The sequence below is a fragment of the Mya arenaria genome, chromosome 8, assembly GCF_026914265.1.
Source record: "Mya arenaria isolate MELC-2E11 chromosome 8, ASM2691426v1".
NCBI lineage: Eukaryota > Metazoa > Mollusca > Bivalvia > Myida > Myidae > Mya > Mya arenaria.
Window position 1 is genome coordinate 53,507,332 of NC_069129.1, and position 16,030 is coordinate 53,523,361.

Sequence of the window (16,030 nt, forward strand, 5' to 3'; positions counted from 1 at the left end):
TTGCACGCGACACGTCGTCTTGTTATGTGGAACACATTTGGCAAGTTATTTTAAAATCTGTCCATACAAGGAAAAGTTACAGCCCGGACACGACAACCTATACTCTATGTGTCCTTATATGCAGCACTCCATTGTGAATAAACACTAAGTGTGACCTTGACCTTTGAGGTAGGGACACGGGTCTTTCAGGCGACACGTCGTCTTGGTATGTGGAACACATGTGGCAAGTTATTTTAAAATCTGTCCATACAAGGGAAAGTTACAGCCCGGACACGACAACTTATACTCTATGCTTATATGCAGCACTCTATGGTGAATAAACACTAAGTGTGACCTTGACCTTTGAGGTAGGGACACGGGTCTTGCACGTGACACGTCGTCTTGGTATGTGGAACACATGTGGCAAGTTATTTTAAAATCTGTCCATACAAGAGAAAGTAACAGCCCGGACACGACAACTTATACTCTATGTCCTTATATGCAGCACTACATTGTGAATAAACACTTAGTGTGACCTTGACCTTTGAGGTAGGGACACGGGTTTTGCACGCGACACGTCGTCTTGTTATGTGGAACACATTTGGCAAGTTATTTTAAAATCTGTCCATACAAGGAAAAGTTACAGCCCGGACACGACAACCTATACTCTATGTGTCCTTATATGCAGCACTCCATTGTGAATAAACACTAAGTGTGACCTTGACCTTTGAGGTAGGGACACGGGTCTTGCAGGCGACACGTCGTCTTGGTATGTGGAACACATGTGGCAAGTTATTTTAAAATCTGTCCATACAAGGGAAAGTTACAGCCCGGACACGACAACTTATACTCTGTGCTTATATGCAGCACTCTATGGTGAATAAACACTAAGTGTGACCTTGACCTTTGAGGTAGGGACACGGGTCTTGCACGCGACACGTGGTCTTGGTATGTGGTACACATGTGGCAAGTTATTTTAAAATCTGTCCATACAAGGGAAAGTTACAGCCCGGACACGACAACTTATACTCTATGCTTATATGCAGCACTCTATGGTGAATAAACACTAAGTGTGACCTTGACCTTTGAGGTAGGGACACGGGTCTTGCACGTGACACATCGTCTTGGTATGTGGTACACATGTGGCAAGTTATTTTAAAATCTGTCCATACAAGAGAAAGTAACAGCCCGGACACGACAACCTATACTCTATGTCCTTATATGCAGCACTCCATTGTGAATAAACACTAAGTGTGACCTTGACCTTTAAGGTAGGGACATGAGTCTTGCACGCCACACGTTTTAAAATCTGTCCATACAAGGGAAAGTTACAGAGCCAGACGGACGGACGGACGGTGCGATTTTAATATGCCCACCTTCGGGGGCATAAAAAGTTAAAAAATGTTTATTTGCCATAATATTAGCTATTTTGGCCCGATTTTGTATTTTTCCCAAAGTCAACTTTTTTCCCAAATTTGCAAGGTACAGGCAGTAAATATAATTCCAATAAAATCACTGACCAATTACTGTGATGCACTCACCTCAGTCCAGTTCCCTCCATTTTGCATAAAAAGGACTGCACAGGGGTCAGACTTAGATGTGATGTCCTTATTCTTCAACTTTCTGCACGAGATCCTCAACTCCACTTTTGACATCGGAACTTGGCCTGCTGATGCCGCCATTTTGTGGTCTTTCAGCTATATTCGGTTAAGTACCAAATATGCCTACAATAAATTATGAATAATTACACTCAAACAGGTAGGGACTTATAAATAAGCTCTCTGTTTTAAAAATCAGCCAAATTTGCCTATCTGATTCCTATGTAAACATAACAAATCAATTGATAAAATTGTTTTTTAAGAAATTGATAAAAGAGCTTTAAAGCTGCTCTCTAACAGATTGACTGTTTTGACAACTTTTTTATCTTTAGTCCAAGAACCAGTCAATTTTTGCGTTAATGTCTGGAAACCATATGCAAATATGGAAATGCAAAAAAGTAAAACACATTTAGCATAATTATAAAGTGCATCTCTTGAAATGTGCATAGGGTTAGTTTCAAAAAGGTATATCATCTTTTCATTATCTTTAAGATTGAAATAACTGTTGTTTTATAAATTGTTGTGTTTTATTGAGTGTCTGTCGGCGTGTACATGATGTATATATTGAAATAATTGTTATGTTAATTAAACATGATTTGTATAGAATAATTATATTCAAAACATCAAAAGTTCTTGTATAGGAATGTATAAGTGCGATGCAGATGTTTTATGATTTACCAAATGCATTTTGTTTCTGTTTGTTTGTTTTTCTTCATAGAAGGCCACATTGTAAATATGATGTTGTTATGGTTGAACCTGTAATTATGTCATAATGTGTTTATACCTTCTTATCTTCTTATCTCTAAATAAAGATATTATTATTATTATTATTATTATTATTATTATTATTATTAATATTATTATTATTATTATTATGTGAAAACTGATATCTGATATTTTGTCAGCAGTCTTATATCAATGGTTTCCAGGGAATATCTCAAATATTGACATTCCAAGACAAAATATTTAAATAAAAAAGTTAAACTGGTCCATCTGTGAGAGTGCAGCATTAAAAGACAAATTAATACAATAATTTGCTTTTATGATGCTCCAGTCTTTTAAAGAGATTATTAACAGACTGGCAAAGGGCACTTGTAACAGGGACAATTTAAACTAAGGTATGATTCCTGATCAGAGTGATTATGTGCCCGTTGTAAAGCACCAAAACATTCAGAGACATCTTTCCTTTAAAATAACCAGAACTGAGTACTCCTTATTTCTCCACACTACCGTCTTATAATGAGCGCCAGGGAAAGGAGCCCCCGTACCAGTATTTTGTTTTTATCTGGGACCAATAACCAATCCATTATTGTTGAGTTTTTTTTTTAACATAATTGTTACAAAGATTTAATGATAATATGTAATAAAAACAAAACCTTTTTAATAACGCCTATTGGCTTTGAATGCAGTCTGTAGATATTTTTGCTTTCGGTATACTTTGAACTCGCAATAGTTAAAAAATATTTTCTTATCTTAATATCGGTATTAGCTTAATAAAAATAATTTAAAAACGTTTATTATATTGCTCTTTTATTAACCAGCACCTTCACTGTAATCGGTCCATTGTTGCATTAACACTTAATGTTTTGTTTTTAATTCGCTGTATCACTGCCAATAATTTTTTTGTAACGATATAATTAATATCACATGGAAGATGAGGTTCCTAGCTTTATATCAGTGTATAAAAAGCAAAAATAACATTTTTAATGATAAGGGTATGACGATTTTCAGAAGACACCTCCTGATTTTTAAACCTGCGCTGGCGGTCAATTATTAATGATTCTCATTTAATGGCAGTTTTAACTCGACGTTTCAATGCCAATTGTTTTTTGTATGATAGTATTTCATATTAAATTATAGGTATTAAATTTCTTCAGCTTTATATCAGTGTATAATTTGAAAAAATGCCATTTTATTAATTAAGAAATGACGATTTTTGTGAAGGTACATCTGTATTCACTTGATACCGCTCCGTTGTAAATCATTTAATGCGCGTTGATTTCGATCAAATCATTGTTATCAGCGATCAAATCAACAGATGACAGCATATTTATACTGACTCCTGTTTTATCATTTGGATTCTTCTCCCTTTAATCCTACCCGGTACTCAGTTTTTTATTTATTGACTTCAATCGAGTATTGATCAGTTGATTGCGGGCAGAGACTTAACCATATATTGATCTCCCACACAAGAAGCAAACACTCTACAACAAATTACGGACACTACGGACCATGGACATTACGGACCAGACATTATGGATCAGATTTAGGGATACTACGGACCAGATTTAGGGACATTACGGACCATCTTCGGAATCTTACGGACCATGATTTAAACATTTTTTTTTTTTTATTATTCACTTTCAATAAAACAGATGAAACGGAAAACAAACAAATATGACAATACAAAGTTTATTTCAGAAAGCAATCCATCACATATGAAAACATTAATATTCACATTTACAATTATAAGATAAACACATATTTCGTTCATTATTATTCAAATTATAATAATATTTTATTAAAAATACATTGATGTTTAACATTGGAATTTCTGGGGATTTTTCAGTTACATTAAAGATAATTGTCATACTGAGCACTAATATTAATAATCAAGTATTTATTAACAATTTAAGACCGATGAGTGAATAAATTTAAAAAAACAACAAATGTTTAAAAACATTATAAATGATGGTCCATAAGTTTCTGAAGATGGTCCGTAATGTCCCTAAATCAGGTCCGTAGTGTCCCTAAATCTGGTCCGTAAAGTCTGGTCCGTAATGTCCATGGTCCGTAGTGTCCGTGACCCTCTACAACTATGCTATCTTGGTGATAATTCAGAAACACATCCTCGGATCATAAACTTATAAGCTTATTCAATTCTTCCTGTATGTGTTTTTGAAAGTTCAAAAGTGAAGTGTGCTCAAAACCCCTGTGCTCAACAGTACAGCTGACCTGTATATAAATTTTGTATTTGACATGTTCAGTCTATACAGAACCACGGACCTATAGGTTTATAGGTCCGTGACAGAACTGTATGCAATAATTAAGAAATATATATTTGCACCACTTGATGTACTCATTATCTATAAATCATTGAAAAAACACCACTTACGTTTTCAAATCAATGATGGTTAATCTTGATAAAATGGATGTTACCTTTACCAGTTGTTTTCTTCCTGTACTTCTAATTGGATATTGAGAGTGACTTCCCCTGATAAAAGAGAGAACGGTTTGAACTAGTCCATTGTCACAAATAGGGAAGGGGTATATTATTATGCTCAGCATATACATAAGTAATTTGGTATGATTATTAAAGTATATATTTTGAATTATTAACAATTATAAAGTTTTAATTTATCAACCTATAATGAATAATTTAAGAAAATACAAAAGAATGTTGATTATTTAAACAGCTGATTTACCTATTTGAGAAATCGCTCATGTTGTAAACACAAGACAAAAATGGTCAAGGCCACAACATGTTGTCATATTCAATAATTTCACTTTATATCAAGGTGAGTGGGAAAACATTGATGAATTTTGCATAATTGACCTATAAATAATTGATTCATTGCTGTAAATGTCACAATGCATGATAATATTATCAGTATCTGCTTAGTTTTCATAACAGCATCTAATGAGTGTGGATATTCTTTCAAATTGAAAATAGAATCTCACCAACCGTGACTTGATGATCATATTTGCCCATCTAGCCATAATAAATCAGTTCAACTAGCCAAAATATATTTTGCACAAACTTTAAGTTGTATATCATCAATATAATGCATTGCCATGAACATTACATGAAATTTGACAAAATTCAAAAGACTAGGGTACTTTTAAAGTTTGTCAGAACCTTTGCTATAAATTTCCTTACATTATTGAAACACAGTTTTCGCCAAAAACAGGGTTAAGCCTGGAAATTAATGATCTTAGTTCAAACATATTTATTTTACAACAATTGTGAAACAAGTTATTAAAACATTATATAAATCACTCTCGTTTGCATGATTTTACGCGAAAGGTGGTTTTATGTTGTGGAGGAAACTGTAGTACCAGAAGAAACCCACTTGTAACCGCTTGGTGACCACAAACCAAACTAGCATGCGCCCAGGCCAGGAATCAAACCTGAGTCGCCTAGGTGAGAAGCGAGTGCGCTAACCACTGTGAAATTAACAATCTTAAGCCTTGATGATCTTTGTGGAAACAGGGCCCTGACATAGTGTATTGGACAAATTGGAAAAGCTTTTGGTGTCTTCATTTTCAAATATCCAGTGGATATCCTCATCAACTTTCATCAAAATTATGATGAAGGTACATGTTCTTATTGACAACTTTGTGTGGTGCCATTGTTAGTCAGTGCTTTAAAACCATTTAAAGGGTGTGGTCAACAATATATCAAAACACAGTCATGTGGGGTGCTGCTAAAAGCTGCTAAGAAATACTTAGAGCTAAGAACTTTATACTTGTATATTAAACATCGTTGTATAATTTACATTAAATTTAATTTCTACTCAGGAAGCATGGAGAGCTACTAAGAATTACCAAGTGGTACATAAAACCACTTGTAGATTTAAATAAGTTATCATTAAGTTTGATATTGAGAAGAAAGTGGACAAACTAAAATAATTTTGACTTTTAATAATCTTGAAATTTACTTTGTGTAGCGTTTAATTAGAAATTAAATGGAACCCGTTTGCATGATTCTCAATTTGGCAAATGAGAAAAGCAAATTGAACAATATGAAAAAGAAAAAAAAATTGTCTAAGATACAGAAAAGTCAGTAACAATCAATTTTTTAAATAATATTAGGTGACTTAAAATTATCCCCGCCCGCTTCCTCTATTTCTCCGCCGCCCCTTAAATTGTATTGACTCGAATAAAAATGTTGAACTGGGGTCTGTATTTGCGTGTCGGTCTGGTATTGTGGAGGGAAGGAAGGGGTTTATTCATACCAGCTGCTGTTGATGTAAACATTCACATGTAAAAAGGGAGAATTGTTTTTATTGTGTTCATGATTCATCTAGAAACACATGTATATAATATGGGCCCTTATGCAAAAAAGATCATGAACACATATTCAACGCTGAAACAGTCATCTAAGAAAGATGAATATTACCGGTATAATTTTTTTTTTTTTGGAAGAACATTTTCTTTCATAAAGCTGTCAATTATTTTACATTCCAGAAACATTGAAGATCATCTAATGGATAATGAAAAGGGCATTTAGAAGCAGTCATGCCCGTTTCTCCACGAAAAAGGCCGTCTGTCCGCGAGGACATTAACCCTGGGCCCAGCAATGCAGGAGCCTTGGTTGCCAAGAACCATTCCATTAAACTTATGAGAGGTAAGGAATTGTTTTAACATCCAGCTTGATCAACAAGTGGTCAGCTGATGGTCACCACCTATGCAGCAGAGTAATTGATCATTAGAAATAAGTTGGAGATTTTTAAAATTATGATTTTAATAAAGAAAAATATAATTATAAAGTTTTAATGTTATTTGAAAAGTAATAGACATGTGTTTGGGGTAACATTTATTTCACATCTGTCATCATACATGTATAACAGGTGTTTTTTCCAGGTTTGACAAAGAGCATGTTGTTGTTATTTCTAAAAAGGGAACAATTAAGGCATGACTTTCCTAAAGGGGCACCCTGGGACATCTAACATGTCATCTTCTACTTACTTACCTTGGCATGTTAGTAATGCATTGGCACTGACATGTCCTTGATCAGGGTATCTCCTTATAACCCCAACAATACTAAATTTCAGTTTTATAAACTGAACTTCTTCAATTAAGAAAAATATATGTTTTTGTTTTAATTCTGATGGAGAGCTTTAAATTGGGCAGTACGGCACACTTCTGTCAGCCTAAGGGCGGTGCGACCCACTTATGGCAGCATAGAGCACTTCTCACTTCTTGCAGTCAAGATGGCACCGTGGGCAAATGGCCTAGAAGAAACACTAACTGTTAAAAAATTGCACGTTTTTTTATGCTGTACATGTACCTTTCTTATTTTTTAATATCAGGTCTGCAGGAGTTCCACAAGGAGGAGACATTCTGTGACTATGTCCTTGTTGCCGAAAGCCAGACGTTTAAGGTTCACAGGGTTGTGATGGCATCATGCAGTGACTACTTTAAGGTAAGGTCCATAATGATGGTTAAGAGGAGGACATAACATTTACTGCATGTCCTTTTTGCAGAAAATACAGCCCCAACTTCTTGAAATATCTTAAGTAGCTTATACAGTTAACACAGTTGCTACTCCCCTATGTGTCTTGGGCTGGATTCCCGGCCTTGGCCTAGTGGGTCACTAAGTCAGACAATGCGTTTTCTTTGGGTACTTCAGTTTTCCCTACAACACAATATCACACTCTTTTGCAACATCGTGCCAACAAGAGGGACTTTGCATTAGTTAATATAACTTTCTTCACAATCATTATAAAGGAAATAAAGAGAAAATTTATCACTTATATTCTTTCGGTATAAACTGTGTACAATGTATCTTCTGTTAAAATAGTTTAAGAACTTTTAAGAAAGTTATTTTAAAGATTGTTATTATAAACTACCAGTATGTTTTGGTTTATCAAGTCAAGTTAATATGATTTATTTTCCTTAAGATATTTTGAGAAGTAAGAGCCAGGCCTTTGTTGGGAATATTTAAAAAGTACGGTATCTTAAAGCTTTAAGGTAGAATTTGAGATCTATCTTCCTTGTACACGACAGAGGTTTTGGATTGTCTGTAGGCTCAATATTCTTATGCACAGAATAATTTAAATAACTATTCAGGTATTTGAAAAATGGGTGTTTTGTTTCCTGATCAGGCCATAAATTGCCAATTCAGACTGGGAAATTGCCTTTTAAGCTCCTCTGTATTTCAGCATTGAGGATGCACTATTACTCCCAGATAAGATTTGCCACAATAAATAATATTGTTTTAATGTTCCAACAAGGATGAAATCAGAAAAAATGTCGAAAGCAATAGTTCTTATGAAGGATACCAAGTTTAATTTGAAAGAAATTAGCATAAAGCGCGGTATATATAGTAGACCACAGTAAATCTTTAAGCATTCGCCAATCATTTAATATCTTTGCGCTTCCTACTATTAAATAAATGGTTACAATCTTGTTATCAGTAATTGATTTTCCCCATAAATGCACTATTTAGTAAGAAGTTAGAGGTTTATTAGTCAAAATTGATGTTTGATATACATGTGAATGTATTGATTTTGAATAGTAGTTAAATTGTTTGTACGAGATCATTACATTTAATGTCCTTGTTCATTGATGTATGGTATATATAAATATTCCAATAAGTGTTTGCAAAACCTGTCTATTTCTCCAGCCAAAGAACTACTTGAAACAAAAATCAGTCTTATAATGAAATGACCAAAGATATTAATTAAAACTAAACTGTACATATTTTTGCCATGGACTTATATTTGAACATGTTTACAGGTGATGTTGACGGGGGAAATGAAGGAGAGCCGAGAAGGTCAGGTTGACCTGAAGGGCGTGTCTGCCAAAGGGTTGAAGGTCGTCATTGACTTTGCCTACACAGGTGAATGGTTGTTTTCACAAATATTTTTTATAGTCTTTGAGGTTTATTTACAAAAAAGTGAAAAAAATATGTGTAAATTTTAGAAATTACGTATTTTTCTAATTCCATTAATGATTAAATTGCAGATTGTGTTCTCTTAATTGTACCATATATGTAAGTTTTATCATATTTACAGGAATAATGGGGTTGACAGTTGAAAATGTAGAGGAAGTGTTGTCTGCAGCCACCCACCTTCAAGTGACGGATGCGGTAGAGCTCTGTAGCAAATACATCGAGTCCTCCCTTACCATAGAAAATTGTGTAGATGTCCTAAACTTGGCTGAACTATATTCCCTGCACGCAACTTATAAAAAAGCTCAGCTCTTTATGCTTGAGCAGTTCGAAATGATGGCAAAGTCAGGACAGTATCAGAAACTCAACGATCGGCAACTTGCTCAGTTACTGGAAGATAATCGGTTACAGATCGCATCAGAATATCACCTATTTGAGTTGGTCGTGCGATGGATGAAAGGTAAAAAGGACAGAGATCAGTTTGTAGCGGCGTTGATGAAGAATGTGCGACTGCCTCTCCTGTCAGGAGAAGAGCTGGTGGAAAAAGTGAGTACTGTGCCCCTAATGCGCGAAAATAACGAGTGCCATGAATTGTTGACAGAAGCTAAGGACTACCATATAGTTGTGAGCAAACAGCCCCTGTTGCAGAGCAAAAGAACTCAAGTTAGGGCAAGTGAGAAATGTCTCGTGATGTGCCACAGGGAAAATTTAGAGTACTTTAACTTGTCAAACATGCACCATGGTTTTTTACGCGATGCTACAATCCAGTTGTATCATCCGGCGGTTGTGGTAGTGGATAATTTCATGTACGCATGTGGTGGGAAGTATGATTTTAACGAGAATAATGAAATAGCTACAGCGCGCTGTTTTAGGTATGATCCGAGGTTTGATACATGGTATGAGCTCACTTCCATGAATGAGGCACGAAAAGACTTTGTTTTACTGGCAGACGACAAAAATCTATATGCAGTAGCAGGTCAGGATGAAAACCTGGTCATGTGTACAGTTGAAATGTTCGATATTGCTTCAAATGAGTGGGAGGTGAAGGCGTCCATGAATCACTCTGTTTATGGACATGCCGGGGCAGTGTGTGACGGAAAATTGTACATCTCTGGTGGACAAAAGTTTGATGGCTGCTGCAGTGACCTTGAGATGTACGACCCCAGAATGGACCTCTGGGAAAAGCGCTCTCCGATGAACAATGCACGCTTGAATCACAACATGGTGACAGTGAATTTCCGTATCTTTAGCATGTGCGGTAATATTGAAGACAGCATGGGCTTTCCGGTACCGGTGATAACAATAGAGTATTACACGCCTTCAAAAGATCAGTGGACAGTGTGCACAAAAACTATGAATATTCGCGAAGCAGGGGCTTGCTTGATTGATGACAAGATATACATCGTCGGAGGCATCAATGGAGAACATTATTATTCAGACATTGTACAATCCTTCACACCAGCCACGGAGCAGCTTAAGATTGTTGAGAAGTTTTCTACCCGGTTACATGGTCGAGCGTGCTGTGTGCTCACATTGCCTCAGTATTTGTGAGCTCCAGCCAAATGGCTTATAAGTCAAGGATCTGTAATTTATGGAAAAGTTTTTCCACTACCATTTTGTTATGGGGAGTAGTTTAATTATTGAAAATGTTAAACATTATGTAAGGGTTAGTAAAAATAAGTGCTACACTTTTGATTCCAATTGAAGATTTAAGTATATAAAAGTACTACGTTTATTTTTTGATGCAATTGAAGAGTTTATTAGTTTGTGTTAGTTGTGAGAAGCAAAAGTTTTATTTTAAAATTTATTTTTCTCTAATTTGTAAACAGTTGAATAATGATGGAAAATGTAGAAAACACCGGTTGTACAAAAAATAAGTGTGATACAGACATTGTCATTCAGCATGTCATGCATTTATTTTTGACATTGTTTTGTTCTAGCTTCTCAAGGTTTATTTAGAAATGTGAGACATACGTTTTGCCTTAGTTATATTAAATAGTTTTAAACTGCCTAGTCAAAAGGGAATGTACTAGGGGGGAATTGATCAAGACTCGTAGGAGAGAGACTTACAACTGTGCAGGGTCCATGTTCATGAATGTCCTGAGTCCAAGTTTCTGACTCAGGCTCAGAAAACTAAATTCTTAAATGTTTCAACACAACTATAATGTACATGTAGCTCATTTTGACAAAAGATATGAGTCTGAATGTAGAACATATTATTTGTCAAAGATAAAGTAATTTTTACTATCTTTGCTGCTGTAGTAGCATTTTTACAGCAAAATCAAAAATTTGCTTTTCCGAGTCTGATCAGTTTCAAACTCGAAATCAAGATGTTTGTGATTATGAACGCATGTTAACTGTTGAAAATCTCATCTAGTGTTGCATTTGCTCCTACGATTATTGATGAAACCACCTCCTACTATGTGGCAGATCTAAGATCATTTTCAGGAGAACTTATAATAATATAAGTTAAGCAGCTGAAGGTATATCTGCTTGTTTCTACCTGAAATAATTTTGTATATTGATTTTCAAAGTTTGTTTGTTTTTTTCTGTTTTTCTTTGAACTATATCAATGTTTGATTTGTTTTGGTTAAAGTTTTTTTCCCTCCATCTTAACCCTACGGTCATCATTGGAGTGTTTGGTAATTCTTATGTTTCTCACTGAATATTTTCCCTATGAATGAATGGCGTTATTAGAGCATCTGTTATTCAAGGGAAAAAAAGATGAGATATTGTGATAGCCTTGGTGTCGTTATCAGTGTTGGCGCTGTTGTGCAAAAACTTCAAACTTGGCCATAACAGAAATGAATCTTGGTATACAATTTTCCATAGCTAATGTTAAGGAGGGCCCATAAATCAGGCTTCGATAATTGTCAGGTTATGCCCCTTATATTAGACTGGTAAAAACAGTCTTATGTAAGACTGGTAAAAACAGTCTTATATTAGACTGGTAAAAACAGTCTTATATTAGACTGGTAAAAACACAAACAATGAACGTTAGCTTTCACTCCACAGCACTCTTGTTATTTATTACTTTTTGAGGTTTATTTGTGTTGATATACAATATTTTGCGATATAATTATAGTATCAATCAAGAATTCTTTGCTGAATAATTAAATTCATTTTATTACCATACCAAAACATCATACATAAAAATATTATTATCAATTTGTCACGGTGTCAATTATTTTGTATATCTGTTACAATGCTGAAACATAAAGTAAATTTAAAAAAATATTATTATCAAATTTCCACATTACTTATTTATGATAGTTTAATAAGCAAGTGGCTTGTGCCATACATTGCTGTAGAGCTGAATCTAGCTGATGTAAACTTATATTAGTAGATTGTGAAAGGAGGGTTTGTTTAAGCATTTCAAGTGATATAGGCAACAATTGACCCTGTGACATTAGTATATAGAAATCATAAGAAATGGACCATTTCCTGTTTACAAGAAGTTTTACAAGTTTCAAAACAGATACTCAATAATGACCTTATTGTTTTACATAATTTGTTTAATTGTTTTTTACTCGCAGCAAATATTAACTATGTAACATGTATTATTTTGCATGCGGCATATTTTCTGTAATGTTGGATGTTTCTGCTTCCTCTTTCCTGCTAAATATTGTATTTTTTGTAAAATTGACGCAACTTTAGTCATGGATACCAGTTATTATTATTATTTTATGTAATCCGGTGGTTTATAGAGATTCATCAGTGAAATAAAATTGATATTTCACTGTTTTAAATTGAATTCAAATTGACGTTAAGTGTGCATTCAAACTGGCTAACTCCTTTAAAAAAAATGTAGAAAAAATGACCTTTAATTCCAATTTTAGGCATTAAATAAAAAAGGTTAATTGTTTGTTTCTGTGTAATATAGCAATATATTTCACTTCATGAACACCAAAAGTGAATACAAATTTTGGTGCAACTATCCATAATTTTTGTGCGCTTGATTGCTTCATTATATGATTTCTGGTGGTTGATATGTAAAATCACAATTATATTTCACTGTTTCAAACAGAGAAAATATCTATTTCATCTTTTACACTGTTTTGAACATCAAGTACGTTTTACTATCAAAATCAAGAATCAGCGCTTACACGGCTGGGACACAATATCAATCAAGTCATTTCTGCAACGATGTTACCTACGCATACAGTTTAGTGCGGGTTTTTTTTTAAAATCCTTTAAGTGTATTAAAGTGTGTTTTAAATGCTGCTTTTAGGCATATAATGAAAAAAATGTTTGTGTCAGTGTAAGTCAGGGATAAGTTATATAGATCTAGTCCAGTTTCTTGAAATATCTCAAGTATTTACTTAACTTGGAAAGTTTTTAAAACGCTGTATACTGGTGAAAGGTAAAAGCAGAGGAACTTATTCTTGCCAAACTTCTGATTTTCTCTTTTGTAGGAGGTCATTAATGTATAAACCAATCCAGAACTTAAAATTTTTGAGTAATTATTCAATTACTTTTCTTGCTATAAAAGTAACTTTCTTCAAAATAATAACCACACATTTATATAAAAATAATTGATGGGACAAAAAAAGTAAAAACACTTCCTTTTAACCATGCCAAGCTGTGGTTACGGTAATGAATGAGTTGAATGAATTGTTAAGTAAATATTTTTTTTAAAACTTGGACCAGAGATGCTTCATGTCACTGCTGTATTGTTTGCTGAAATGGATATTAATTACACTTTTCTTTACTTGGACATCATACCTTTATGAGCAATACAGTATGAACTTGTGCTGTAATGTTAGTTGACACTTATAGTTTGTATGATGACATTACATTATTATGCCCCCCTTCGAAGAAGAGGGGTATATTGCTTTGCACAGGCATGTCGGTCCGTCGGTAGACCAAAGCTTGTCCGAGTGATAACTCAACAATTCCTGAACGTATGGTCATCAAATTTCACATGAAGGTTGGGCCTGACCAGTAGATGACCCCTATTGATTTTGGGGGTCATCGGGTCAAAGGTCAAGGTCACAGTGACCTTTAATGGTAAAATAATTTTAAAGCTTGTCTGAGTGATAACTCAACAATGCCTGCACCCATGGCCCTCAAACTTGACATGGAGGTTGGGCCTGACCAGTAGATGACCCCTATTGTTTTGGGGGTCATCAGGCCAAAGGTCAAGGTCACAGTGACCTTGAATGGTAAAAGGTCGTCCGAGTGATAACTTGACAATGCCTGCACCCATGGCCCTCAAACTTGACTTGGAGGTTGGGCCTGACCAGTAGCTGACCCCTATTGTTTTTGGGGCTCATCGGGTCAAAGGACAAGTTCACAGTGACCTTGAATGGTAAAAGGTTGTCCGAGTGATAACTCAACAATGCGGGCACCCATGGCCCTCATAATTGAATTGGAGGTTGGGCCTGACCAGTAGATGACCCTTATTGTTTTTGGGGGTCATCGGGCCAAAGGTCAAGGTTACAGTGACCTTGAATGGTAAAAGGTTGTCAGAGTGATAATCGACATGCCTGCACCCATGGCCCTCATAATTGAATTGGAGGTTGGGCCTGACCAGTAGAAGACCCCTATTGTTTTTGGGGGTCATCGGGCCAAAGGTCAAGGTCACAGTCACCTTGAATGGTTAAAGGTTTTCCGTGTGATAACTTGACAATGCCTGCACCCATGGCCCTCAAACTTGACTTGAAATTGGGCCTGACCAGTACATGACCCCTTTTGTTTTTGGGGGTCATCTGGCCAAAGGTCAAGGTCACAGTCACCTTGAATGGTAAAAGGTTGTCCGAGTGATAACTCGACAATGCCTGAACCCATGGCCCTCAAACTTGACTTGGAGAATTGGCCTGCCCAGGAGATGACCCCTTTTGTTTTTGGGGGTCATCTGGCCAAAGGTCAAGGTCACAGTGACCTGGAATGGTAAGAGGTTGTCCCAGTGATAACTCGACAATGCCTGCACCCATGGCCCTCAAACTTGACTTGGAGGTTGGGCCTGGCCAGAAGATGGTCCCTATTGATTTTAGGGGTCATTGGGCTAAAGATCAAGGTCACAGTGACCTGGAATGGTAAAAGGTTATCCGAGTGATAACTCAACAATGCCTGAACCCATGGCCTTCAAACTTGACTTGGAGTTGCATCTGACTTGTAGATGACCCCTTATGATTTAAGGGGTCATTGGGTCAAAGGTCAAGGTCACAGTGACCTTGAACGAAAAAAAATTGTCTGTGTGATAACTTGACAATGCCTGCACCCATGGCCCTCGAACTTGACATTTAGGTTTCTGGTGACCAGCTGATGACTCTGGATTTTGAGTTCATAGAGTCAAAGGTCATGGTCATAACACACTCTATCCTCACACTTTAATGGTCATAATGTTAAAACTGCCTTAACGGCAACAAATCAGCTGTCATTTTGGTCCATGCATATTTCATTCAATTGTCCATATAATCCTGACAACATGGCGCTCAGGGGGGGCATAATGTTTGACAAACATCTCTTGTATAATCAGGGGTTCTGAAGTTCAGGATTAATCCTAAAATCAGGATTGAGAATTATTGTACAGTTTTAGAGCTTGTTTTTAGCTGGGACATTTGTAATAAAAAAAAGTAGAAAGTACCTTGAAATGAATATATTGTTAATGAATTTGGAAACAATTTCAAAAGGGGTCATAACCCCTTTACCTGGCTTTAGGAATGAATCCCTCATACTCAAACAGACCCTCAGCTATTGTTCAGTATTGACAATTATCAGCTGTTAGAACCACTGTATAAATCGAGGGCTCAACGCAATACTGTCGTAACTCCATTTTTCAAAATTGTTCAGGAGAAGGAAAAAACTTTCTTAATTTATTTGTGTTGGATAT

At 35.6% G+C, this 16,030-nt stretch overlaps 2 protein-coding genes across 5 annotated transcripts in view; one reads left to right on the top strand and one right to left on the bottom strand.

Moving 5' to 3' along the window:
- Nucleotides 1–4,797, bottom strand: part of LOC128242818 (copine-3-like) — a 34,690-nt gene extending 29,893 nt beyond the window's left edge. For 2 of the 3 annotated variants that reach the window (XM_052960163.1, XM_052960161.1), the window contains exons 1-2: nucleotides 4,693–4,791; nucleotides 1,521–1,703 (exon numbers count right to left, since the gene is read on the bottom strand). In XM_052960163.1, the coding sequence (XP_052816123.1) occupies nucleotides 1,521–1,661 (141 nt within the window). In that variant the 5' untranslated portion in view covers nucleotides 1,662–1,703; nucleotides 4,693–4,791. Of the gene's footprint in view, nucleotides 1–1,520; nucleotides 1,704–4,692 lie in introns of all 3 variants that reach the window. The other variant, XM_052960162.1, reaches the window with a different exon arrangement.
- Nucleotides 4,798–4,857: 60 nt separating this feature from the next.
- Nucleotides 4,858–16,028, top strand: LOC128242816 (kelch-like protein 26). Of its 2 annotated transcripts, none has more exons than XM_052960160.1 (5): nucleotides 4,858–4,881; nucleotides 6,768–6,927; nucleotides 7,613–7,725; nucleotides 9,042–9,144; nucleotides 9,320–16,028. In XM_052960160.1, the coding sequence occupies exons 2-5, from the start codon at nucleotides 6,819–6,821 to the stop codon at nucleotides 10,744–10,746; spliced, it is 1,752 nt and encodes a 583-aa protein (XP_052816120.1). In that variant the 5' UTR covers nucleotides 4,858–4,881; nucleotides 6,768–6,818; the 3' UTR covers nucleotides 10,747–16,028. The 2 variants fall into 2 exon arrangements, with proteins under 2 accessions (XP_052816120.1, XP_052816119.1); XM_052960159.1 differs by lacking the exon at nucleotides 4,858–4,881 and adding an exon at nucleotides 4,961–5,095 and having other exon boundaries at nucleotides 9,320–16,027.
- The last annotated feature ends 2 nt before the right edge of the window (nucleotides 16,029–16,030 follow it).